The sequence below is a fragment of the Hemibagrus wyckioides genome, linkage group LG26 (assembly GCF_019097595.1).
Source record: "Hemibagrus wyckioides isolate EC202008001 linkage group LG26, SWU_Hwy_1.0, whole genome shotgun sequence".
Classification (NCBI taxonomy): Eukaryota; Metazoa; Chordata; class Actinopteri; order Siluriformes; family Bagridae; genus Hemibagrus; species Hemibagrus wyckioides.
In genome coordinates this window covers 13340814-13365493 of record NC_080735.1, presented here as the reverse complement: position 1 = coordinate 13365493, position 24680 = coordinate 13340814, and the positions used below count along the sequence as shown (strand labels likewise).

The window sequence follows — 24680 nt, the reverse complement described above, 5'->3', positions numbered from 1 at the left end:
ATATCCTCCTAAGACTTAGAGCTTTCGATTTCTTCTACCTATTTGGGGTTAGGAGGAACCAATAAATATAATAACCAGATAACATGAAGCCACTTCTTTTGTGTACAACAGGCTCCAGTTACAAAGAATTAAGTATTATGGTGCACACAACCAAAAATGTGATGTCCATGTATGTGGATGGCGAATGCCATCCTGCATCATCTGATGCTATACTATACGTCAAAACCATTGCTGTGTGACTAATAATGTTTATATTAAAGTGGCTCTGAAGTTAACTGTAACACTGATATGTTCAGGTTAGTACGTCCCTCTGGATAAGGGCGTCTGCTACATGCCAGACATGTAAATGTGAATGTTCTTGTTGAACATCCCTTTCAAGATTTAGTTCCCTTTTGCAGTTATAATAAGCTCCACGCTTTTGGGAAGGCTTACCACCAGATGTTACGGCGTGACTGTGTGGATCTGTGATCATTCAGCTACGAGAACATTAGTGGGATCAGACACTGATGTAAGACTGAGGAGGGTTCGGCCGGTGTTCCAGTTCATCCTAAAGGTGTTCAGTGGGGATTGAGTCAGAGTCAGAGTCAGGGCTCGGTGCAGGATGCTCGAGTTCTTCACCTCCAACCGAAACAAAACACATCATCATGGAGCTCACTGTGCACAGGGGCATGCTGGAACAGGTTTGGGTCTTTTAATAACAGAGGAGGGAAATGAAAATGCTAGTGCATACAAAGACATCCTGTACACTTGTGTACTTTCCTGTTTTGTGGTATGGGTGTGACTCTCGGGCGTCTATTATTATTATTATTATTATTATTGGGTTATTATTATTCTGATAAAAAAAAACTACTCGGTCGGTGACGTCACCCGGCGGCGTCTAGCAGCGAATGCGCGAGCTACTTTCCCCTGAAAACGCTTGGTAACACTCTTGGAGCATCCGGTTATCTTTCTGAACGTTTTTGTTTTGGCCGCCCTGAGCAAGCAAACAGAAGTCACCTGGAGAGAGAGAGAGAGAGAGAGAGAGAGAGAGAGAGAGAGAGAGAGAGAGAGAGAGAGAGAGAGAGAGAGAGAGAGTGTGTGTGAGAGTGTGTGTGTGTGTTGCCGTCACGCGGTCAAGTCACATGACCGCTGTGTGTGCAAGCGCGAGCCACCTCTCGGTCTCTCCGCTCAGACCTGCATAACAGCGCGAGGCGAGCGAGCTGGTGTGCGCGAGCGCGAAAAACAAAAACAACGCAAATATCAATTATTATTTTTATTTTTGCGTATTAGTACAGTTGTTTTTTTTGTTTTTTTTTACTATTTTAATGCATCGTGACCCAGACTCGCTTTTTATGACGGATGTTTCTTTCGCGCTGCCAACATGGCCGTGGTTGACCAAAATAACATCATTCACGACGCTACCGGTAAGTCAGCTGTACTAGTTTTGACCTCTGCTTAGCATTTCATTTTAGCAAAACAGCGAACAAAAATGTCTGGAATGCGATTTAATTTCATTTTTAAACAAGCACTTTTGTATAACTAGGTGCTCCTGTGAAACTGAACTAGCTAGCTAGAGAAAGCAATATGCTTTTAGCAAGCTAGTTTATTTTGCATTAAAAACAACTCCTGAACTGAATTAAAGTTGAAATGTTCTCTCTGAATAATAACTCATCATCTTATCCAGAACCCTCCATTTATAATTTATGAAACATAATGTACTGGTTTGCAATTAGAGTTTATCATGGATCTGAAATCACTGTATAGTGATTTTAGTGTAAAGAGTCACATGGCCGTTCATCTGCATGCTTAGCTTAATTACTCTTCCCATAAATGGAGGGAATGGTTAAAAGATTGACAGTCTGAAAGAGTTTTCAAGAATAAAGAAAGAGATCTCTACCATGTTTCCGGTGATTATTTACACGTTTAAGTACAGTATGATGCAACATTACAGTGACACAAGGATACATAAGTTTCCTAATTATCCTGAGTGAGCGGTGACAACAGCAATCTTCATCATTAAATAAGGCTTCAGTCTGAAGTGGTTGTGTTGCGTGTTTCTCGCTGGTGCCTTCACGTTACCGGTTCTGACCAACACCATGAACTCTGACCAGACCGAGATGTTTTTCAGTACAGACGAGAGGTTTCAGAACAGACGAGAAGTTTCGGAACAGACGAGAGGTTTCGGAACAGACGAGAGGTTTCGGAACAGACGAGAGGTTTCGGAACAGACGAGAGGTTTCGGAACAGACGAGAGGTTTCGGAACAGACGAGAGGTTTCGGAACAGACGAGAGGTTTCGGAACAGACGAGAGGTTTCGGAACAGACGAGAGGTTTCGGAACAGAAACCTGGTTTTAGAACAGACGAGAGGTTTTCGGTACAGACGAGAGGTTTCGGAACAGACGAGAGGTTTCGGAACAGAAACCTGGTTTTAGAACAGACGAGAGGTTTTCGGTACAGACGAGAGGTTTTCGGAACAGACGAGAGGTTTCGGAACAGACGAGAGGTTTCGGAACAGACGAGAGGTTTCGGAACAGACGAGAGGTTTCGGAACAGAAACCTGGTTTTAGAACAGACGAGAGGTTTTCGGTACAGACGAGAGGTTTTCGGTACAGACGAGAGGTTTTCGGAACAGACGAGAGGTTTCGGAACAGACGAGAGGTTTCGGAACAGACGAGAGGTTTCGGAACAGACGAGAGGTTTCGGAACAGAAACCTGGTTTTAGAACAGACGAGAGGTTTTCGGTACAGACGAGAGGTTTTCGGAACAGACGAGAGGTTTTCGGAACAGACGAGAGGTTTTCGGAACAGACGAGAGGTTTCGGAACAGACGAGAGGTTTCGGAACAGACGAGAGGTTTCGGAACAGAAACCTGGTTTTAGAACAGACGAGAGGTTTTCGGTACAGACGAGAGGTTTTCGGAACAGACGAGAGGTTTCGGAACAGACGAGAGGTTTCGGAACAGACGAGAGGTTTCGGAACAGACGAGAGGTTTCGGAACAGACGAGAGGTTTCGGTACAGACGAGAGGTTTTCGGTACAGACGAGAGGTTTCGGTACAGACGAGAGGTTTCGGTACAGACGAGAGGTTTCGGTACAGACGAGAGGTTTCGGTACAGACGAGAGGTTTCAGTACAGACGAGAGGTTTTTCTAAACCGATGAGATGTCTGTTTTAAAAGTAAAGTGAAGAATAAACACAAACCTTTCTGTCCAAATATCTTTAAACCTTTTGTTTCTGTCATCAACTTATTTTCTCTGTGAACAAGGCAAGTGATCACTACACTTCAGGGAGGGTAAATACATTATTTTTTAAATATGAAAGCTCTTGTTTGTCAAAGATTTACAGAAGCTATGATATTAAAATCATAAAGATGCAATCATTGAACTGTGGCTTATTTTCCATATTTATCTATTTTTTGAGTGCTTAATCGAGATATACAGAAATACTTCGATGATCCTTGCCTAAAATATATCATTTTTCCACAGTCGTGTATTGCCATAAAGTAGAGTACTAAAATCATTCAAATAGTTTTTATGAGCATGAAAGAATCAAAAGTGGCTTAGGAACATACGCCGATCAGGCATAACATTATGACCACTCAGAGGTGAAGTGAATATCGCTGATGATCTCCTCATCATGGCACCTGTTAGTGGGTGGGATATATTAGGCAGCAAGTGAACATTTTGTCCTCGAAGTTGATGTGTTAGAAGCAGGAAAAATGGACAAGTGTAAGGATTTGAGCGAGTTTGACGAAGGGCCAAATTGTGATGGCTAGACCACTGGATCAGAGCATCTCCAAAACTGCAGCTCTCGGTCTGCAGTGGTCAGTATCTATCAAAAGTATCCTTTTAAAGTCCTGTAACGTACAAGACTTAACCATGCCTCAAAGGGTCAGGGCTGCTTTGGCAGCAATATGGGGACCAACACAATATTAGGCAGGTGGTCATAATGTTATGCCTGATCTGTATATATGAATAATACAGACATTTTAAATCCAAATGAACGAGTCTTGCCTTGGTAAAGTCTCAGCGATTTAACTAATAACGAGGAAATATACCAATAACAAGACAAAAAAAGCCGATTTTGGTGAGCATTCTATAAACCACAGACGCTGCTAAATCACGCTGGTGCATAATAATAAGGGATCTCGCTGCTAATACTTTTTAGATTACAGTTCCTTGCCAGATAAAACTAATCTAGCTCAATAAGGCTCATATGACACGCTCACCTCACCTCAAGAACTACTGAAAGAGCCTCTGTCCTAAAAATGAAAAACGCAACTTTTTGTGTCAGGAATTTACCCCAAATACCAATGGATTTTAGTCGTCCAAGTTTCTAAACCTGTTGGATTTCTGAACATTGTGTTTTTTGTTGTTGTTGTTGTTTTTTTTTTTTTAAACGCATCAGATGTGAATCAAGGGTCAAATCCGTGAGGTCACAAAAAGAAAGTCAGAAGAGGAAAGCACTGAAATGTGCAATGCGGGGCAGCTGCTGCAGCAGAATTGAGAAATCTCTGCTGACCACAGTTAACCGCACACGGTTACGTATATACAGGAGAATAAGCATGTCTGGTGATCCGTCTAAGTCTCAGAAGGTTATGATTAACATGTGCTTTTGACTTGTGGGCTAAATTCGGTTGTGCCGTGACTCAGGTCCACGTTATATATAACCAGTCTGAGATGTTTCGGTCACTGGTAATCCGGACTGCCCTACATTTCACACAACACTCAGCCTGTCACTCGTTACAAAGCGTGGTATAAGCCATACTTTTTAAAAAATATCCACTAACCAATACATTGGCGGTGGTGGCTCAAGTGGTTAAGGCTCTGGGTCGTCAGCTGGAAGATCAGGGTTCAAGCCCCAGCACCACCAAGCTTCCACTGTTGGGCCCTTGAGCAAGGCCCTTAACCCTCTCTGCTCCAGGGGCGCTGTATCATGGCTGACCCTGCGCTCTGACCCCAGCCTCCAGGGATGGGATATGCGAAGAAAGAATTTCACGGTAAAGACAACTTAACATTGTGTTGCAACTGATGCTGCTGTTTCCTCAGTAGCCTCTTGTGTCATTCTCGTTCCGAGTGCATTATCTTACTTATTATGTGAGCAGAAGTATGCTACTTAAAGCTAAAACCTAGTTTCTTAAAAAATCTGGTTGATTGATTGATTCTCCATAAGACGTAGCTCTTGTCCTGATCTATAGCAGCCTGTATTTTTATATCATGGTATTACTTTGCACTCATAACCAATACAGTCTTGTGTATTGCGCTGCATTTGTCATGCTGCTTTCAGACTATTTATGGTGTCAGATGTTAAAATTGTCTTAATAATAATAGCAATAAAAGAGAATCTACTAAATAAGGAAGGGCCTCATTAACTGTAGAAAAAATGTTATATTTGGTTAAAAATCAGTGAGGAAAAATATACAAATCAGTATGAAACTTAAACATGTAAGCTAAAATGATGATTTTGTTTCCTTATCATTTCCTTTATGACGCCTTTTCCACCTTCCTGGTGTAATAAATTAGATCACATTGTGATTTTCTGATATTTTGGATCTTGAAGTGTCGATCCATTTATCCTACACATGGTTACGGGTAACCTGGAGTCTATCCCAGGGGACTTGGGGGCACAAGGCAGGGGACAAACTGGATGGTGTGCCATGTGAGCTGCAGGATACAATCACACACACACAACAGACTGTATAGAGATACCACTGTGCGTGTTTTTGGACTGCGGGAGGAAACAGGAGTGTCCGGAGGAAACCCCCCAATGTATAGGGCGAACATGCAAACTGCACACAGAGGACTGAGGCAGGACTCGAACCCCCAACCCCAAACTATTAAGCCACTGTGCCCACCATGTCATATTTTCTTTTATCACATTTTCATTTATTTGAATATTTGATGATGGTTCTTGATATGATAAGTGTATATTTCAGATCAGACTGAACAGATCAGTCTATAACTCGCTGTTGGTCAGTCCATGCCGGTTTCTTCATTCTGGTTTGACATTTATTGTAGCAGTTTGTCTTTTAGTGGTGTTGTGTGTTTTCCTTGGATGTCACTCGAATGACGAATGGTTTGCAATCAGCAGTACAAAATAAACCTAAGGTTAAAATGAGTCAGGAGCTTTGTGGTGTTATTTGCTGACTGTATGCTTCATGCTGTTGTCAGAGAAGACCCGAGTGTGGAGACGTTCAGTGGCAGCGGTTTGTGGTGACGCCATGTTGAGCTTTTTGTTTTTTGTTGTTGTTCATGGTTTGGTGTTTTGTAGTCTTGAATGGCGTGGGTGTGTGTTGTGTGTCGCTGTGGGAGGCTCCGTGTCAACTGATAGGCCTAGATATGACCTGCGATCGTTACACTCCTGCGTCTCTCTGACAGCAGGAGCATGGGCCGTCCTGCTTTAACCCAACACACAGGATTAGTTCCGCACGCAAGAGCTGGACAGATGAGATTTTTTCCATTTACCTACCCCTGAGTGATTGACTTTATCACCTCGCATCAGACTTGCAGGCTCAACTGCAGCCTAAACACGCCCGTATGTTCTCTGATTATTAGGAATTTTCTCTTCTCTTCTCATATCTGAGAAGGTGAGGTGAGATACCAGTCAGCTCTCTAAGTCCTGTCACAGATGGGTTTCCGATTATTATGCTGATGACATGGTTTGACAGCCACTTTCAGTCCTCTTGTTAATGCCCGTGTTAGTCAGTGAGAGATAATGCTGAAAGGCTTATGGAAAAATTGAGCAAACTGCTCAAACATTCTGCTGACTCACACTATAAAAGCATTTTATAGACGAACCTTTCTCCTGTTTTTAAATCTTCTCAGATTGGTTTTCATTTTCACTTCCATTTTTTTCCTGCTCTGATTTTCTTAGATCTTCAAGTGATCACACATGATTTTACCTTCAGTGCATTTGTAAGCTGTCACTTCTCAAAAGTGCACTCCACTTACCATGATTTATTACCGTGACACGATTTACAGCACGTGAAACTGCGTCTTTACGGGGTCTGGAAAAAAACCTTTAGAATCATTTAGCCCAAGTATTGCACTCCATGCTACAAGGACATATTTTCATTTCACTAGCCAGCTCTTCATCATCATTTTGCTTGTTTTGTATGTTAAAGAGCTCAACAGAGAACACCCCCAAAAACACTGTGGCCAGGTGACACAGGAAAGCACGAACTGTGCATAAAGCACTCGTAACAACCGCTCAACAGCCTTTGTTTAAAATTAATGTATGACTTTGAAGCAATGATGCACGACCTTGTAGCTTGGTTAGTTGGCACTCTTAGAGTAATAAGGATGCTCGGTCAGCTCTGGGTACGTGTAAGGAGAGAATATTAAAGGCACATTGACTGCCTTTGGGCACCAGACAAAGCCACAGATTTCTAGATTCTGATTCTGTACATTTTACATACTCTTACTTGCCTCTGGGCTCTGGTTTCCTGGAGGCCGTGAGTGTTGACTGATATGTGATGCCTTGTGCGTCACTCCTCGTCATGGCTGCAGTGCCTCAAGAGATGGAACAGTTTCCGAATGTTGTACTTTGTACAGACACTGAATTATGTGTGCAGTGTACTTAGAGTAAATGACTTTTATATATATAGATTTTGGTTTTGTTGTCGGTCAAGTTTTTTATTTCCTCTTGCTCCTATTTCGCTACAGACAAAGGGGAAGTTTACACAAATCGAAAACCTTATTTCCTCCACTGTTTCCAGGAACATTTCCTATATATACATGCATCTACCATGTCTATAACAGTTATAGAGGAAGCTTCCTGCGTAATGCTAACCAGTCCCTACTACCTCTCATATATTAAGATTTTCAACTAATGTGTTGATCCCAAAAGCAATCTCTGGCATGTTGCAGTGTGCAAGCTGTCAAACATACAAGTCGTGAAAGAAGATTAGATTACACCTCGGCTGATTCTTATCATATCTTTTTGTTTTTCTGTTTCCTTCAGAAAGGGATCGATTACTGTCTCCAGTGACTCGCTATGGTTCCCATGGTGGCAGCATCGACCACGGCAACTCCAAGATGTACCCGACGACAGGCACCTGGGTTGCCACGGACGAGGAAGAGGAAGAGCTGAGGAGGAAGTTGAAATATTTCTTCATGAGCCCTTGTGATAAGTACTATGCCAAGGGAAGAAAGCCGTTTAAACTGGTCTTGCAGCTCGTAAAGATCATCATAGTGACCGCACAGGTGAGCAAAGACAGACGTTCACCAGTCAGTAGAACGTTTGGTGCTCTTGCAGCTTTAATAACTGCGTCATTTTGGATTTTTGAATCCGCTCTCCTTTCCCTTTCTCTCCAGCTTGTACTGTTTGGTTTGAGTAACCAGATGGTGGTGACATTTAAAGAAGAAAACACAGCTACCTTCAAACATCTTTTCCTTAAAGACTACAGCGACGGTGCTGATGACACGCTGGCAGTGTACACGCAGAGTGATGTCTATGACCACATCTATTATGCAATAGAACAGGTAAAGGCTAGTGGCAAATGCACCCATGTACCCATCAAGTAAGCAATTAAACATTACAGGGTGTGCTGTTAATGGGAAGTAATCAGCAGCGGGACGGCGTGATGCGTAACTCTGACATAAAGCAGAGTTACTTTTTCCACTCATTACTGTTATTTATTAACTTGGTGCCAAGCCTTTGTATTTTACACTGCTGTACTGTGTGTTCTTCAGCATCTCAAATAATTTAATAGCAATTATTAATAAACTATATCAATAAAAAGCAATAGCAAAGCCATTTTAATATTTTGTTGAATATACTGGTCGACAAAATGTTATGTTTTACTTAATGACCGTCGAACTTCAATTCAGCTGGTGGTCAGATTCAGAATGAAGAGCCTACCTTTACTGTAAAATTATCAATATATCAACAGTAAGAGGGTTAATTCAGGTTCTCTATGGACGTCTGAAAGTAGCGGGTATTATGACGGGTGTTAATTCAGCCACCTGATGTTAACACCGGTAAAATTAGTGAATTGTCAATGCCGTCTTTGATGAGAGTCTGTTAGAGAAATTACAGAGACACACATTGAGCTGCTCTGTGTAACACAGCCACTGTCATCATATCAGACTCTCATGACATGGATAGCATGAATATGTCAAGATTATGTTGCTGCTCATGCCACATGGTGTAGGATTATGATTTGTCATAGAAAGACAACTGCTTTGAGTCATTTAACTCGGATCATCTATTGACGTGTCAACACTAAAAGGACTAAATGTGTACTTAAGCGTGAAAGCTTATTTATTTTCGCCTGAGTCTACTGAGTATCACTGAATCATGGGAACATGTTTACGTGGAAATAATGACAAGATATTTATTCAGTCCAATGTTTTTAGTCCATCAGTGTAAAACCTTGGAATCTACAAAATAACTAGGTTTTATAAATCAACGTCAAATCCAACCCTGTATTTCCTTCGCACCCTGATGATAAATTTAACCGTGGGGTTTATACGACCAGTGAAACTCTGAATGATGGCTGTATTTTGAGCCACTGGGTTTATAACGTGTTCATGCACGGAGGTTAAATATGTTGAATGGAGTTTCAGTATGAGAGTATATTACGTTTCTGAGAGTCCTGTGATGAGCACAGGACAATCATTATGATTACAGCAGCGGTTTATGGGTACAGTATAATATTCAGTTTACCTCATCCAATCACTACAATATAAGTGTTTTTATTGGGCTTTTTGTATTTGCTTTAACTGCTTTAAGTGTTAACTTCCTGTACACAGTGCGGTTAACTGAGAACTTTATACACTGAAAACTAACTTTGTTTGATTTGACACTGAATTTATAGATAATATTGTATAGATCGTATATACATCTGTATGCTACTGGATGTAAAAAATTAAAATTGTTTACATTGAGGCTCGGAGGTACAGCTTGTACCCAGAGATACTGCTGAATCTGGTTCTAGCTCTAATGTAATTCACTCAGTATAGTGTTTTAAGATCTTAAATAGCATGTGGATATTATATGAAGATGTAAGAATGGTGCCGGGCTTCCATTACTGTAAGGTTTCTTTATTTTGGAAAGAGCCTTTTTCTCTGCATGACCAGGAATGACTCTATATACAATGTATGAGTGTATTGTATAATCAGAGATCGTATCGTTCGCAAAAGTATGAGGAAGAGCAGTCTATCTGTTAGCTCTTTTAGTACACCGTCTTGTGCATTGATGCATACTTCCTTTTTTTGTAATCCTTCGCTTATTTGCTTTAAACATTCCCCAAGTAATCCTCCCCTTCCATTTCCCTGTCTCTCCAGTACCTGCACATGCCGGAGACGACTGTGGGACGTTACGCGTACGTGTACGGAGTGGGCTACAACGGCAGCGCTCTGTCTCTCTGCCAGCAATATTATAAAAAAGGGCGCATCGACCCAGCCAATGATACCTTCAGCATCGACCCACATATTAAAACAGGTATCTGAAATCAATCCAGAGAATTAATTGCTCATACTGCAGGGTTGAATATTTTTCACATAATGTTAACATTAGCCTCAATTAGGTCCTAGCCGGTAAACCTTAATTTTGTCCTCAGACATTTTCCCAGATCCATTAAACCTAATAATCAGCTAAATTACGCTACTCTTGGGAATTCTAATTGAAAATCCATTTCGTTCTCTCTTCATCTGTTGGCTTTTAGCGTCTATCTCCTGTGGTTAAACATACAACCATTTTCACTACAATGAGCAGAAGCTCCACATGCTACAGGGCTTTTTGGACATGTGATTACAGAAATCTTTAATGTGCCTCTTGTTCTCCGTCTCGTTCTCTTTGTAGCTTGTGTAGGAGTCACGCCGCTCGACGTACCTGATGGCTTCTTGAGAAACAACTACAAAAACTTTACTCTCAAATTTCACAAGTATGATTCACAAGTTGAAACACAACAATTAAAAAAAAACATCTCAGATTTTCCATTACGCTTGATATTTACATGTGTTTTGTCTTCTTCCTCTTTTCTCCAAATGTTTTTCTCAGACTCATCAATGTTACTATACAGTTTCAGCTAAAGGCTATAAATCTTCAGTCCATCATAAACAATGAGATTCCAGACTGTTACACGTTTGTAATCACGGTGAGCCTTCTTATCTGCTCAGTGCTGGTATTTCCTACAACTTATTGTAAATATGTAGAACAGGACCTGCTGCATTCACACAGCCTTACACACAAGTCTTATACACCGATCAGGCATAACATTATGAACACCTGCCTAAAATCGTGTTGGTCCCCCTTTTGCTGCTAAAACAGCCCTGACCCATCATGCACTGTGTATTCTGACACCTTTCTATCAGAACCAGCATTAACTTCTTCAGCAATTTGAGTAACAGTAGCTCATCTGTTGGATCGGATCACACGGGCCAGCCTTCGCTCCCCACGTGCATCAATGAGTCTTGGCCGCCCATGACCCTGTCGCCGGTTCACCACTGTACCTTCCTTGGACCACTTTTGATAGATACTGACCACTGCAGACCGGGAACACCCCACAAGAGCTGCAGTTTTGGAGATGCTCTGATCCAGTGGTCTAGCCATCACAGTTTGGCCCTTCATCAAACTCACTCAAATCCTTATGCTTTTCCGTTTTTCCTGCTTCTAACACATCAACTTTGAGGACAAAATGTAGACTTGCTGCCTGATATATACCACCCACTAACAGGGGCCATGATGAGGAGATACTCAGTGTTATTCACTTCACCTCTCAGTGCTCATAATGTTATGCCTGATCAGTGTACATTTCAATTTGTTGACCAGAATCTTAATTGAAAGCTCTTTAAAAGAGTCAAATGTATGTGTCTTATAGTAGCAGTTCTGTGTTGGGGTCAGTTTCTGGTCATCAGTGTTAAACCTCAGCCAGTCTAATTGGAGTGATTTGATAATATGCCTGGTGATAGGGGAAGAATTCCACCTCTAAGCAAACTCAATGTGTTTATATAGAAATACTGATGTGTTTATCCATTTTGGTGGTAATCGTTCCGGTTGCTTTGGCTGTACATTCGTTTTTTTCCCCTTGAGAAGTTGTCTGGCATTTACAGTGGTGTTTAACAGGAGACAGAATAACGGTCAGATTTTGCCGTTAGCTTGTTACAACTAAAGAGCAAGTGCTGAATTTTCTCACTCACCCTTTTCAGTGACGTTCATATCATCATACATGTCATATTATTGTGAAGTCCATTGTAGATGTAATGAAGACATTGGTGCAAACGTTGGATCAGAATCCCAGAATGCAGTGCAGCTGCATACAACAAATTTGCTCCGAGTTATGGCAGAGACTCGGCTCTGCTTGTTAGCAATCCGCTAGATGACGAACGTGATGGTGTTGCTGGCGGATTTAGCGCGAGAGTTGAAGCTTTGGAACCCGATCTTTTGTGAGCAGTGTGCAGATGGGGAAATAAGAGAGCTGGACAGACTAAAGGACTAAAGTGCTGCTGCATCGGCCAGTCTCGGTAGAGCGAGCGCCAAATCCTCAGGTAGTCGATTGGCACTGTGGGTAATGTAGAAAACATTAATCAAAGTCAAAATGCACCATGTTGAAGAAAGATGTTTGTCCCCAAATGTCAAATCTTGGATGCCAATGAAGGGAAAAAATGTTAATCATAAAGCTTAATCTGCAAGTCATTCTGAATGTATTCTCCCTTTAGGTTCGTAACATCTTAGTAATGTAAATATAACGTGTTGTTTTCTGATCAGATCGTCCTGGACAATAAGGCTCACAGCGGCAAGGTGAAGATCAGTCTGGAAAACGAGGTCTCTATCAAGGAGTGCAGAGACCCCAGTGTATCCGGCCATGGTGAGACTGCCAGTTTGTTGTCACCTCGTTGAGCAACTTTTAACAATGTTATTGTATTACTGTTATGATAAATCTGTCGATTTTTAAAAAAAAAAAAAATTTTAATACTTATTGGTAATTTGAAATTGGATATAGAATCAGAATCAGCTTTATCGCCAAGTACTGTGGGTTTTACACGTACAAGGAAATTGCCTTGCTGTATTGGTGCACAATAAAAATATAAAGAAAAATTTTATATCTTATTATTATAAGAATTTTAAGCAAGATTAACTGTGTAGAAAATATAGAGAAACAGCACAGTATAACACTGTATAAAAAGTGAACCAGTGCAAACGTTAAATTTCCAGTACAGAAATGGAATATATAATTGGAGAGATGTATACAATAATCAGGCATAACATTATGACCACCTGCCTAGTGTTGTGTTGGCCCCTCTTTTGCTGACACATCAGGCCCTGTATATTCTGACACCTTTCTATCAGAACCTTCTTAAACTATTTGAGCAACAGTAGCTCGTCTGTTGGATCGGATCACACGGGTCAGCCTTCGCTCCCCACGTGCATCAATGAGCCTTGACCGCCCATGACCCTGTCACCGGTTCACCACTGTTCCTTCGTTGGACCACTTTTGATAGAGACTGACCACTGCAGACCGGGAACACCTCCACAAGAGCTGCAGTTTTGGAGATGCTCTGATCCAGTGGCCTAGCCATCACAATTTGGCCCTTCGTCAAACTCGCTCAAATCCTTACGCTTTTCCATTTTTCCTGCTTCTAACACATCAACTTTGAGGACGTTCACTTGCTGCCTAATATATCCCACCCACTAACAGGTGCCATGATGAGGAGATCATCAGTGTTGTTCACCTGACATATCAGTGCTCATAATGTTATGCCTGATCGATGTAATATCCAATGCAGCCATTTGTATATGGATCCATTTCTTTCAGGTAACAAGCATATACTCGAAGCACATATATAAATGAATCAAACTTGTGTTTTGGTTGCTGTGTGTTTACCTTTTCCATTTCCCCTTTTTATTAAGTCGAGTAGTCATAATTTTGCCTGTTGTTCTGCTTCCTAAAAACATATACGTCTTTCTTTTTCCACAAGAGTGACTGTTTTTTTCCCTCCGATTCCTCCCTTTCCCGTCTAGCGGAGAGCAACTACCGTCTGGCCTTCGACGTGACCGTATTGCTGATTTGCGCCATCTCGCTGATTCTCTGCGGGCGCTCCATACTCCGAGGAATCCTCCTTCAGCGTGTAGGACAGATACATAAACGTTATTGAGGAGATCTTTCTTTAAGAAATAAACAATATGCGTTTTGCTTAAACAAGTACTTTCCTTCTCCAGGAGTTTGTACAGTACTTTAACAACAAACTGAATCACACGGTGTGCTGGGGGGACAGGATGGAGTTCATCAATGGCTGGTACATCCTGCTCATCATCAGTGACGTGCTCACAATCACAGGCTCTTTAATAAAAATCGCCATCGAGTCCAAGGTACTTCACGTGTAGAGAGAGCAGGAAAGAAAGAGACTTTCTTATTAGAATATGAGTAATAGTCTGATTAATAAACCCTCTGACAGGATCTTTGCTTTACTGAGATGTCTGCATGCCATTGCTAATGTACAATTCTGCAGACCATATTATTAATTATGGCTGATGGTTTTCATAACCAACCCTCATGGATCTTCTCCTTCTCCTTCTAGGAAATCTCATCCTATGACGTTTGTGGCATTTTGTTGGGAACGTCGACACTGTTGGTGTGGGTGGGGGTGATTCGCTATCTCAGCTTCTTCCAGAAGTACAATGTAAATACACAATCCTGACCTCCTGCTTCCATTATTTTTCTTATCCAAGATTTCATTCCACAGCATCACTATGACATTTAATTTACATATTAATGAATATCAATTAATATTCACTTATGCAATGTTCAAAAAGGCTTTGGTTTGGTTGGATTGTGTTAGGGGACACACACACACACACACACAATTGTTTTAATGTTCTTGTGAAGACCTTCCTATCCGTTAATGCTGAGTCTAATCCTAAGCATAACCCCAGTGTCTAAAAGGAAACATTTTGGTTCTCACGGTTTTAGGAGGTTTGTCTTTTTTTTATTTAATAAAAGCTGGACCAGCTGAATGACCCCACAAGATCAAAACTGTCAGATATTCCTGTCTTTGTGGTGACATTTTGTTCCTACCAAGACCTATAAGCCCACACGCAATCATTATCTGTTTTTGTTTTGAAACACATTTTTGCAGTCTTGACAAGTAGACAGCACACATCTAGATATTAATCCTAGAATTTAAAATCCAGTAGTGCGTACATTTTTTACATTCTTAACACACTGAAAAGACGCACACACACACAGAGCCTCTGGACTTGTTTTCAATTTTCCACAAACGTCTGTAATATTGTTTTAATAGACAAAAGCATGAAAATGTCCTCTTGTGCTCCAGATTCTGATCGTGACGTTGCGAGCAGCGTTCCCTAACGTCATCCGTTTCTCCTGCTGCGTAGCAGTGATCTATCTGGGCTACTGCTTCTGCGGCTGGATCGTTTTAGGACCATACCACGTCAAGGTAATGCATAACAGCCCTCTAGCAATTGTTTAGCCGGTTGTGATGGGTAAGGTCTGATCACATCTAGGATTTCATTCATATATTTTTGTCATTACTTATACAATAATTAGACCTGTTTCAATGTTATTTAACACAGCAGGTTGATATATTTATATCTGTTAGTATAGTCAATTTCTAGATTCTCTAATAACTGTGAAAGAATCTGCAGGCCCTGACTTGTTATACCTATAAATAAGTATGTTGCGTTTTTCTGCTCGCTGTCAGTTCCGCTCTATGGCCATGGTGTCAGAGTGCCTGTTCTCTCTGATAAACGGAGACGACATGTTCGTCACTTTCAGTGGCATGCAGGAGAGCAGCACTCTGGTGTGGATCTTCAGCCAGGTGTGTTATATTATACTGCTTACACACACAAAACACACAAGGGTTTATATGCATTTTCACTTCCAGTTTGTCTCGCACTACTACTGTCTACATGACTCCATTTTGAATGTAAAATTACACCGATCAGGCCTAACATTATGAGCAGTGAGAGGTGAAGTGAATAAGACTGATAATCTCCTCATGATGGCACCTGTTAGTGGGTGGGATATATTAGGCAGCAGGTGAACATTTTGTCCTCAAAGTTGATGTGTTAGAAGCAGGAAAAATGGGCAAGTGTAAGGATTTGAGCGAGTTTAATGAAGGGCCAAATTGTGATGGCTAGACCACTGGATCAGAACATCTCCAAAACTGCAGCTCTTGTGGGGTGTTCCCGGTCTGCAGTGGTCAGTATCTATCAAAAGTGGTCCAAGGAAAGAACAGTGATGAACCGGCAACAGGGTCATGGACGGCCAAGACTCATTGATGGACCTTCCGTGTGATGGACCATCCGTGTGATCCGATCTAACAGACGAGCTACTGTTGCTCAAATTGCTGAAGAAGTTAATGCTGGTTCTGATAGAAAGGTGTCAGAATACACAGTGCATGACGGGTCAGGGCTGTTTTAGCAGCAAAAGGGGGACTAACACAATATTAGATACAGGTATTCATAATGTTATACCTGATCAGTGTATATTAGTCTTAAGAATAAGGAAGAAAATGCAAGGAAGTACACCGAGTGTCTTTAGTGTACAGCTGATACATAAGAGTGTAATGAGAACGGCTGTAGAAATTTATCATGCAATTTGTTTTAGAACAAAGAAGGAATAATATAAACGATGGAATAAATATTAAAACTACTTTTCAGGGAACATCTATGCTCCTTGCTCTAGGTTTCATTCAGCACAGGTCATTGCTAGGAATTGTACATATTTCTTACTGCTGATGTTCTGATGCATTTCATGCAATTCATTAAATACAGTTTCTTATATTAAGCAAATTTTCGAACTGTTTTTTTTTTTTACATATAAATGTCTTTTCTTTTTCTTTTTCTTTTTTTTTTTAGCTGTACCTCTACACCTTTATCTCCCTGTTCATATACATGGTGCTGTCGCTCTTCATCGCCCTCATCACTGGGGCGTACGAGACCATCAAGGTAAGCTGGAGAAGGATGGGAGAGAATAGAAACAGTTCTACAAGGAGGCTGTTTTTATAGCTGATAAATGGGTTTTTTTTTTTATGTGTTTTTTGTAAATAGCACCAAACTCAGGAGCCTATTCACATCACCGATTTGCACGCATTCATCGCCGAGTGCAAAGACACACCCAGCTCCGGGAAGTTCCGGGGACTGGAGACGTCGGCATGCTCCTTCTTCTGCTGCTGTGACAGGTCTGACAGCTTATACATGAGTGTGTGCTGATATGTGCTGATATGACGGTCTGATATTAACATCTAACATAATGCTGACCAGCTCCAGATTATTGTCCCTTTATCTCTTCTTATCATGCAGAAGTTAACTGAAATGAACTCCTCCGCCACACTGGATGGAGCTACCCCTTTTTCTTCATAAGACTAATCATGAGGCTTAAATATTTGTTAATTATGATGAAGCGAGTGTTGAGCAAAAGGATTAACATTTCTTTTGCCTCACAGGAAGAGCAAAGCTGTAAAAATAACAAACTTCTCCTTTCGTTTTAATGTAATTCTGAGCTTAGAAAAGAAAAAAAAAACATATCTGAGCACATCCTAATACCTAACAAGGTGGATCTTTGGTGATTGATGAATAAATCCTGCTTTCTTCACAGGACCACCACTTATGAAGACGTTCTACTAGTGAATTAGTCGTTCAACTACAGCGCTTATGCTCCCTGCTGGTGACGGTGTGATGCTGCATGGACTCCATGGTTCGAAACAACATAAATACAGATATAAATACACATTTAACCTCCACACACTGCAGGAGAGAGAGGATTTTCCTCCCGGATGTGATGGTGAAAAGGAAATAAGAAAAGCACAGCAGGAACAAAAGCGAGTGATGGAAAGGACCAGAAAGCTATTTCTGTCCATCACCTGCTCCGCAGAGAGCAGCACTATGTTGGTGCAGTGCACAAGCTTTATTCGAGCGTATAGGTCCGGAGGTCTGTGTTTTATGTGTCGTATTGAACATGATTTTATCGAGCTGTTAACTTAGCAGGAGCGTCTAGAATTTAGCGCTACCGTTAAATTTTTTGCATTTGTTTTAAACTGGTAAGGCATGTCTAACTTATCATTTTGAAGAAGAAGAAGAAGGAACTGCCTTTGCACCATACCTCACTTTCACTACCCCAAACATCACATCTCTCAGCACTAATCACTTCCTCGTTGTTCCTTTCATGTTTATAGGATGCAAGAATAAGCTGCTCTTAAGCTGTTTTATGTTCTCCACACATTCCAGCAACGGTCAGTAAAAATATCTGCTCAGACTAGTGATTTGGATCTGGACCACCAAATCATCCAATCAGGACACGAAGGCATCTCTATTGACCTAGTCATGTCTTCTGTCCATTCAGAAAGGTCCCTCTGTCCCTCAGGCATTCTGACCTAGTCGTGTGTTTTGGACTTAACAATGAAGCAAGGAGCCATAATTGCGCTTCTAATATCTTCTGCCAAATTTGTGGGTGTCCTGAATAAGTTCTTCTTTTGCCGCGTTCGAAGAAATCCATCTTGGGACGAGGATGTAAAGATCGAGGAAACGCTTTAGAGCTTTTCCACTTTGCAAACTCGGCGAAATTAAGAAAATTTAGAGAACTTGGAGAAAGGGTTTTGTCTGTTCTTCTGTGCCTGAGTGTAAACAAGCTCAGCAGGGTGTAGCGTCATTTCTTTAAGATCCAATAGAACAATAGGATTCTCTAAATGCATGTGACCTAGATCAGGAACAGTAAACGCGTACGCTCTGGATTTTGGTGCACAGCCACTGCAACTATGGGTCAATCTGGGGGCCAAGCAACATATTACTGCCTTTAATATGCATTCAGTAACTTATCTCGAGTAAGAACTGGAGTGAAGTGTGATAGAGCTGCAACACTTGTTTATTTTTCATGTTTTCTGAATCAATCAGGATGTACAGAATTTTAATTTATTCATGTATATGTGTACAGTAATTAGTTTCTATGTGTATAATGAATTTTAAATGCACCAGCAGTAAAGAGGATGCATTTAACGTTACAGTAACGCACAATTTTTTCTTTTTTTTTTGGTTGAACAAGCTCAATTTCCCATTTGAGGTTGATCTAGTCTCCATTGTTGTAATTTATATGACGAATCATTACAGTAGAAAGTGGGAAACTGCGCTGAGATCAGTGTACTAAAAGCGTTTGTATTAACACACACAGGCTCTGTTGAAATCATGTGTTTACTTGAATGAAGTTTCCTGACAAAATTTATTCCTCGTGTAATGATTTGCCATTGAATTATGAGTTATATAATATATAAAAAATTCCATTTTCCATGTTGTCTTTTATCTGTTATTATTTGTGCTTGATGAACAGATTAAGTGTCTGTGTTGGGTTTTTTTTTTTTGTTTTTTTTTAATACAGTTTCTTTTTTAGTTTTAATGCAGAGCAATTTTTTTGTCTCTGGTTATTTGATCAGTGTTGATGCACATCCAATACAGAGAATTTTTTTTTTGCAGTTGTAGACTTGTTTTTCATTCACAGCAGCCTCGGAGAAAACCCTTGAATCTGTTATATGTCCTATAAATATTTTCTATAATGTTGTGGCTTATTTAAGGATCATGCTCCTTCCTCATAAAATAATGGAAACATTTCCAGCCATTTTGTTATTCAGGTTTCTGGCTATTTTGCCAGTTGATGACAATTGAGTTCATTCCTCTGTGTTGTGAGTCTAATTTACTTTTGGCAGATATGTTTTTTAAAAACAACCAAAAACTTGAGTTTTCCGGTCAGTATTTACACTTATCTAGAGTAAAGTGCTTGTAGCTCTTATATCATACCAGGACATTTACCTCTACATTGGAAAACTATATATATATATATATATATACACACATATACACACACACTATATTGCCAAAAGTATTCGCTCACCCATCCAAATAATCAGAATCAGGTGTTCTAATCACTTCCATGGCCACAGGTGTATAAAATCAAGCACCTAGGCATGCAGACTGTTTTTACAAACATTTGTGAAAGAATGGGTCGCTCTCAGGAGCTCAGTGAATTCCAGCGTGGAACTGTGATAGGATGCCACCTGTGCAACAAATCCAGTTGTGAAATTTCCTCGCTCCTAAATATTCCACAGTCAACTGTCAGCTGTATTATAAGAACGTGGAAGTGTTTGGGAACGACAGCAACTCAGCCACGAAGTGGTAGGCCACGTAAACTGACGGAGCGGGGTCAGCGGATGCTGAGGCGCATAGTGCGAAGAGGTCGCCAACTTTCTGCAGAGTCAATCGCTACAGACCTCCAAACTTCATGTGGCCTTCAGATTAGCTCAAGAACAGTGTGCAGAGAGCTTCATGGAATGGGTTTCCATGGCCGAGCAGCTGCATCCAAGCCATACATCACCAAGTGCAATGCAAAGCGTCGGATGCAGTGGTGTAAAGCACGCCGCCACTGGACTCTAGAGCAGTGGAGACGCGTTCTCTGGAGTGACGAATCGCGTTTCTCCATCTGGCAATCTGATGGACGAGTCTGGGTTTGGCGGTTGCCAGGAGAACGGTACTTGTCTGACTGCATTGTGCCAAGTGTAAAGTTTGGTGGAGGGGGGATTATGGTGTGGGGTTGTTTTTCAGGAGCTGGGCTTGGCCCCTTAGTTCCAGTGAAAGGAACTCTGAATGCTTCAGCATACCAAGACATTTTGGACAATTCCATGCTCCCAACTTTGTGGGAACAGTTTGGAGCTGGCCCCTTCCTCTTCCAACATGACTGTGCACCAGTGCACAAAGCAAGGTCCATAAAGACATGGATGACAGAGTCTGGTGTGGATGAACTTGACTGGCCTGCACAGAGTCCTGACCTCAACCCGACAGAACACCTTTGGGATGAATTAGAGCGGAGACTGAGAGCCAGGCCTTCTCGTCCAACATCAGTGTGTGACCTCACAAATGCGCTTCTGGAAGAATGGTCAAAAATTCCCATAAACACACTCCTAAACCTTGTGGACAGCCTTCCCAGAAGAGTTGAAGCTGTTATAGCTGCAAAGGGTGGACCGACGTCATATTGAACCCTATGGATTAGGAATGGGATGTCACTTAAGTTCATATGTGAGTCAAGGCAGGTGAGCGAATACTTTTGGCAATATAGTGTAAAAACAGAACAAAATGATCCGAAGTGGGGATTTTCTTGGAAATATGGAAAATTAACCACTAGAACAGATGAAAACAGCAGAAAAATTAATGACTCATGAGCAGTGTGTTTATCCTGGAGTACTCCTAACATAGCACTAAATGGAGAACTAAAACTTGGTCACGTTTGTTCATTCAGTTAATAGAAGTCTGAAGCAATTTAGCAAATCGGAAAAACTCGACATGGATTAAAGCAGAGGTTCTCAAACTTTTCGTAACCAAGGTCATCTTGAACTGTAAAATAAATTTTACACCTCAATATTGTATTTATTAGAGCCATAAAGCTCTTATTCGTTTACATTTCTGGCATTTGGCAGACACCTTTATCCAGAGTGGCAATTAAGGGTTAAGGGCCTTGCTCAGGGGCCCAGCAGTGACAGCTTGGTGAACTCATAACCTTCTACCGCATTCCCCTTATTCCTGAACTTTCCACTCACAAAACACATTAAATATTTATTTATACTGGTGCTTTGAAAGACCAGTTTGATCAAACAAGCTAATTATGTAATTAATAACTGCGGTTATAGGTAGTGATTTCCACTACTGTGCTTCACTTTTGCTTCACCGAGCCCTGACAGGTCATTTGTAAGCCACTGGTTCAGGTCCAGTCACCAGAACAGGACATTACCTTCAGAGCTGTCATCACAGGCTGTATAACTCCATGCAAATGGAAAGCATGCCAAGTAAAGATTTTAATGACATTTAAAATGCCCACGCAGGTCTATATTTAAGTATCTGTCCAATATGACACGCGATCTCACTGAACTACACGATTCAACACACACACATCTTTTTACTAAATGTTCTCGGTAAGTCTGAGGTTGGAAGAGTTATTGTACTTCGTTCTCAGGTTCTGTTTCAGTCACGGCATATGATTTCTATAGCAAGTGATGGACTGTTTCAGACTATTAATGATAATGTTTTCTCCAAAATAAGATCATATCCGAACTATACTATACTTTTTTCCCCCCAAAACTCTGTCTATGTGATTCATTCACCAGCAGCACAATGCAGAATAATCATCCAGTTACAGGTCAACAGCTGTAGTTAAACATCACATGTGCCTAGGACAACTTAGTTTCAGTCCATAGCTCTGTATTGTTTTATGTAGCACCAGGGTCCTGGAGGAACATTGTTTCTTTTGACTGTGTATTGCGTCAGCTATATATAGTTGAAATGACAATAAAGGCTTCTTGACTTGGCAGTGGTGGGAATATGTGATTTGCTGATCCATTGTAGTGGATGCCAAACAGTCTAGTTTGGGTCATTCAGAAACTGTTGATCTTCATGCACAACCATCTCTAAACATGTGAAAACTCCAAAGATGGTTGTGCATAAAGATCAACAGTTTCTGAATGACCCACCTTTGGCATCAAGGACAATAGCAAAGCTGCTTTGTTAATGAGAGAGATCAGAATGGCTAGATTAGTTCAAGCTGACAGGAAGGTCACAGTAATCACTCTAGGTAATTGTGGTGAACAGAGAAGCATCTCAGAATGCACACTGAATCTTAAGGCTGTAGAAGAGCACATCAGGTTCCACTCCGGTCATTCGAGAACAGAAATCTGAAGCTACCAAGGACACGGGCTCACCAAAACATGATATAATAGAATTGCTTAATCTTATTGTATATCTGCACTATGTAAATCAATATCATGCTTTGAATATTTTTTAGTTTGTGTTGCTGATGTATGCAAAAGGTCTCACTGATCCTAAGCTTGTGCAGGTAATGTGAGTCAAACTGAGTATAAATGTCGCATCCATAGACCAGAATTACTCATTTGTTTAATTTAACTTAATACTGCAGGAAGTGGTGAGGATGGTTAAGCTTGTAACTCTAAATTCTGCTATGGTTTCATGTGAGGAAGGAGACTGTAGTTAAGAAGAGATAACACTCACTATCAGCCATTTTGATGTAAACCACACCCTGTTGCTCAAATATTGAATACGCAGGCAGCAGCTGGTTCCCATTATTCACCCAGGAACATGACACCACTTCTGTCCAGGACTGACTGTACATTAGGATTTCAAATAGAATTCTTAATCATTTTAATATTTTTTACTCTGACCACTTTGCTCTATTCAAAAATCTAGACTAGTAGATTGATATGTCACATTGCTTATTTCCTTACAGTCGCTATGGATAAAAACATCGGCTAAATAAGTAAATGTAAATGTTCTTTAAATACAGACAGAGAGAGAGAGAGAGAGAGAGATAGACAGACAGACAGACAGACAGACAGATAGATAGATAGATAGATAGATAGATAGATAGATAGATAGATAGACAGAGACAGACAGACAGACAGACAGACAGATAGATAGATAGATAGATAGATAGATAGATAGATAGATAGACAGACAGACAGACAGACAGACAGACAGACAGACAGACAGACATAGATAGATAGATAGATAGATAGATAGATAGATAGATTAGCAGACAGATAGATCGACAGACAGATAGATAGATTAGCAGACAGATAGATAGATCGACAGATAGATAGATAGACTGGCAGACAGATAGATCGACAGAAAGACAGATAGATTAGCAGACAGATAGACTGACCGACCGACCGACCGACAGATAGATAGATCGACAGATAGACTGGCAGACAGACAGATTGACTGATAGATAGATAGATAGATAGATAGATAGATAGATAGATAGATAGATAGATAGATAGACAGACAGACAGAGATAGATTAGCAGACAGATAGATAGATCGACCGACAGATAGATAGATAGATAGATAGATAGATAGATAGATAGATAGATAGATAGATAGATAGATAGATAGATAGATAGATAGATAGATAGATAGATAGATAGATAGATAGATAGATTAGCAGACAGACAGATCGACCGACCGACCGACAGATAGAGAGATCGACAGATAGATAGAAAGACAGACAGATAGATTGGCAGACAGATAGATAGACAGCCAGACAGATAGATAGACATACATATAGATAGATAGACAGACAGACAGACAGACAGACAGACAAACAAAATACATACATTCACACACCTAGGTTTTTGGAAGATGGAAGGAATCCAGTGGAAACCCACTGGGGGGCAGCAAAGCTATCTGCTATATAACCATGTTCCCAGAATGATCATAAAAACATCTTTGTCATCTAAACATCTTCCTATAATACAAACGCAGCTTTTTCATTGGTGTCTGTTCAGTAATTCTGACACTTCTTAAAGACAAGTCATGTTGTTAGACACGGGGTGGTGTTAAAAAATTATTTTCAAATTAACACGACATCAAATTGGCCAGAAGCAACAGATCTTTCAAATGTGTATCTCGGTCAGACTTAGGGTGGTGACCGCTGCCCTGTCGCACCCATGAGACTACACCCTTCTGCGAAATATAGCTTACTTTTATCTGAGGACCACCTTAACTCAGCAAGACATTTAGCAAATGGTACATTAGATAGATAGTAAATCTTGATTCCTGTTAGTAACACGGCTCACTAATAGATATTGACTTGCACTTTGGTGCATTAAGGGGCAGGAGAATTGCCTGGAAGATTCTTCGGAGTCCATCGACAAGAGCAATACTGAAAAATAAGAAGAATTATTCTGCATGTA

The 24680-nt window shown here is 40.8% G+C and overlaps 1 protein-coding gene across 1 annotated transcript; it reads left to right on the top strand.

Moving 5' to 3' along the window:
- The first annotated feature begins 1136 nt into the window (after positions 1-1136).
- mcoln1a (mucolipin TRP cation channel 1a) lies at positions 1137-19222 on the top strand. Its single transcript, XM_058380803.1, has 15 exons — positions 1137-1403; positions 7940-8181; positions 8293-8460; positions 10267-10423; positions 10784-10865; positions 10982-11078; positions 12689-12788; positions 13943-14049; positions 14141-14290; positions 14500-14601; positions 15256-15378; positions 15643-15759; positions 16802-16891; positions 16994-17124; positions 17541-19222. The coding sequence occupies exons 1-15, from the start codon at positions 1361-1363 to the stop codon at positions 17575-17577; spliced, it is 1746 nt and encodes a 581-aa protein (XP_058236786.1). The 5' UTR covers positions 1137-1360; the 3' UTR covers positions 17578-19222.
- The last annotated feature ends 5458 nt before the right edge of the window (positions 19223-24680 follow it).

Coding starts and splice junctions, on each gene's coding strand:
- mcoln1a (XM_058380803.1), top strand. CDS start 1,361: ATGGCCGTGGTTGACCAAAATAACATCATTCACGACGCTACCG. Junction 11,079..12,688: donor GTTACACGTTTGTAATCACG/GTGAGCCTTCTT, acceptor TTTTCTGATCAG/ATCGTCCTGGACAATAAGGC. Junction 15,760..16,801: donor TGGTGTGGATCTTCAGCCAG/GTGTGTTATATT, acceptor TTTTTTTTTTAG/CTGTACCTCTACACCTTTAT.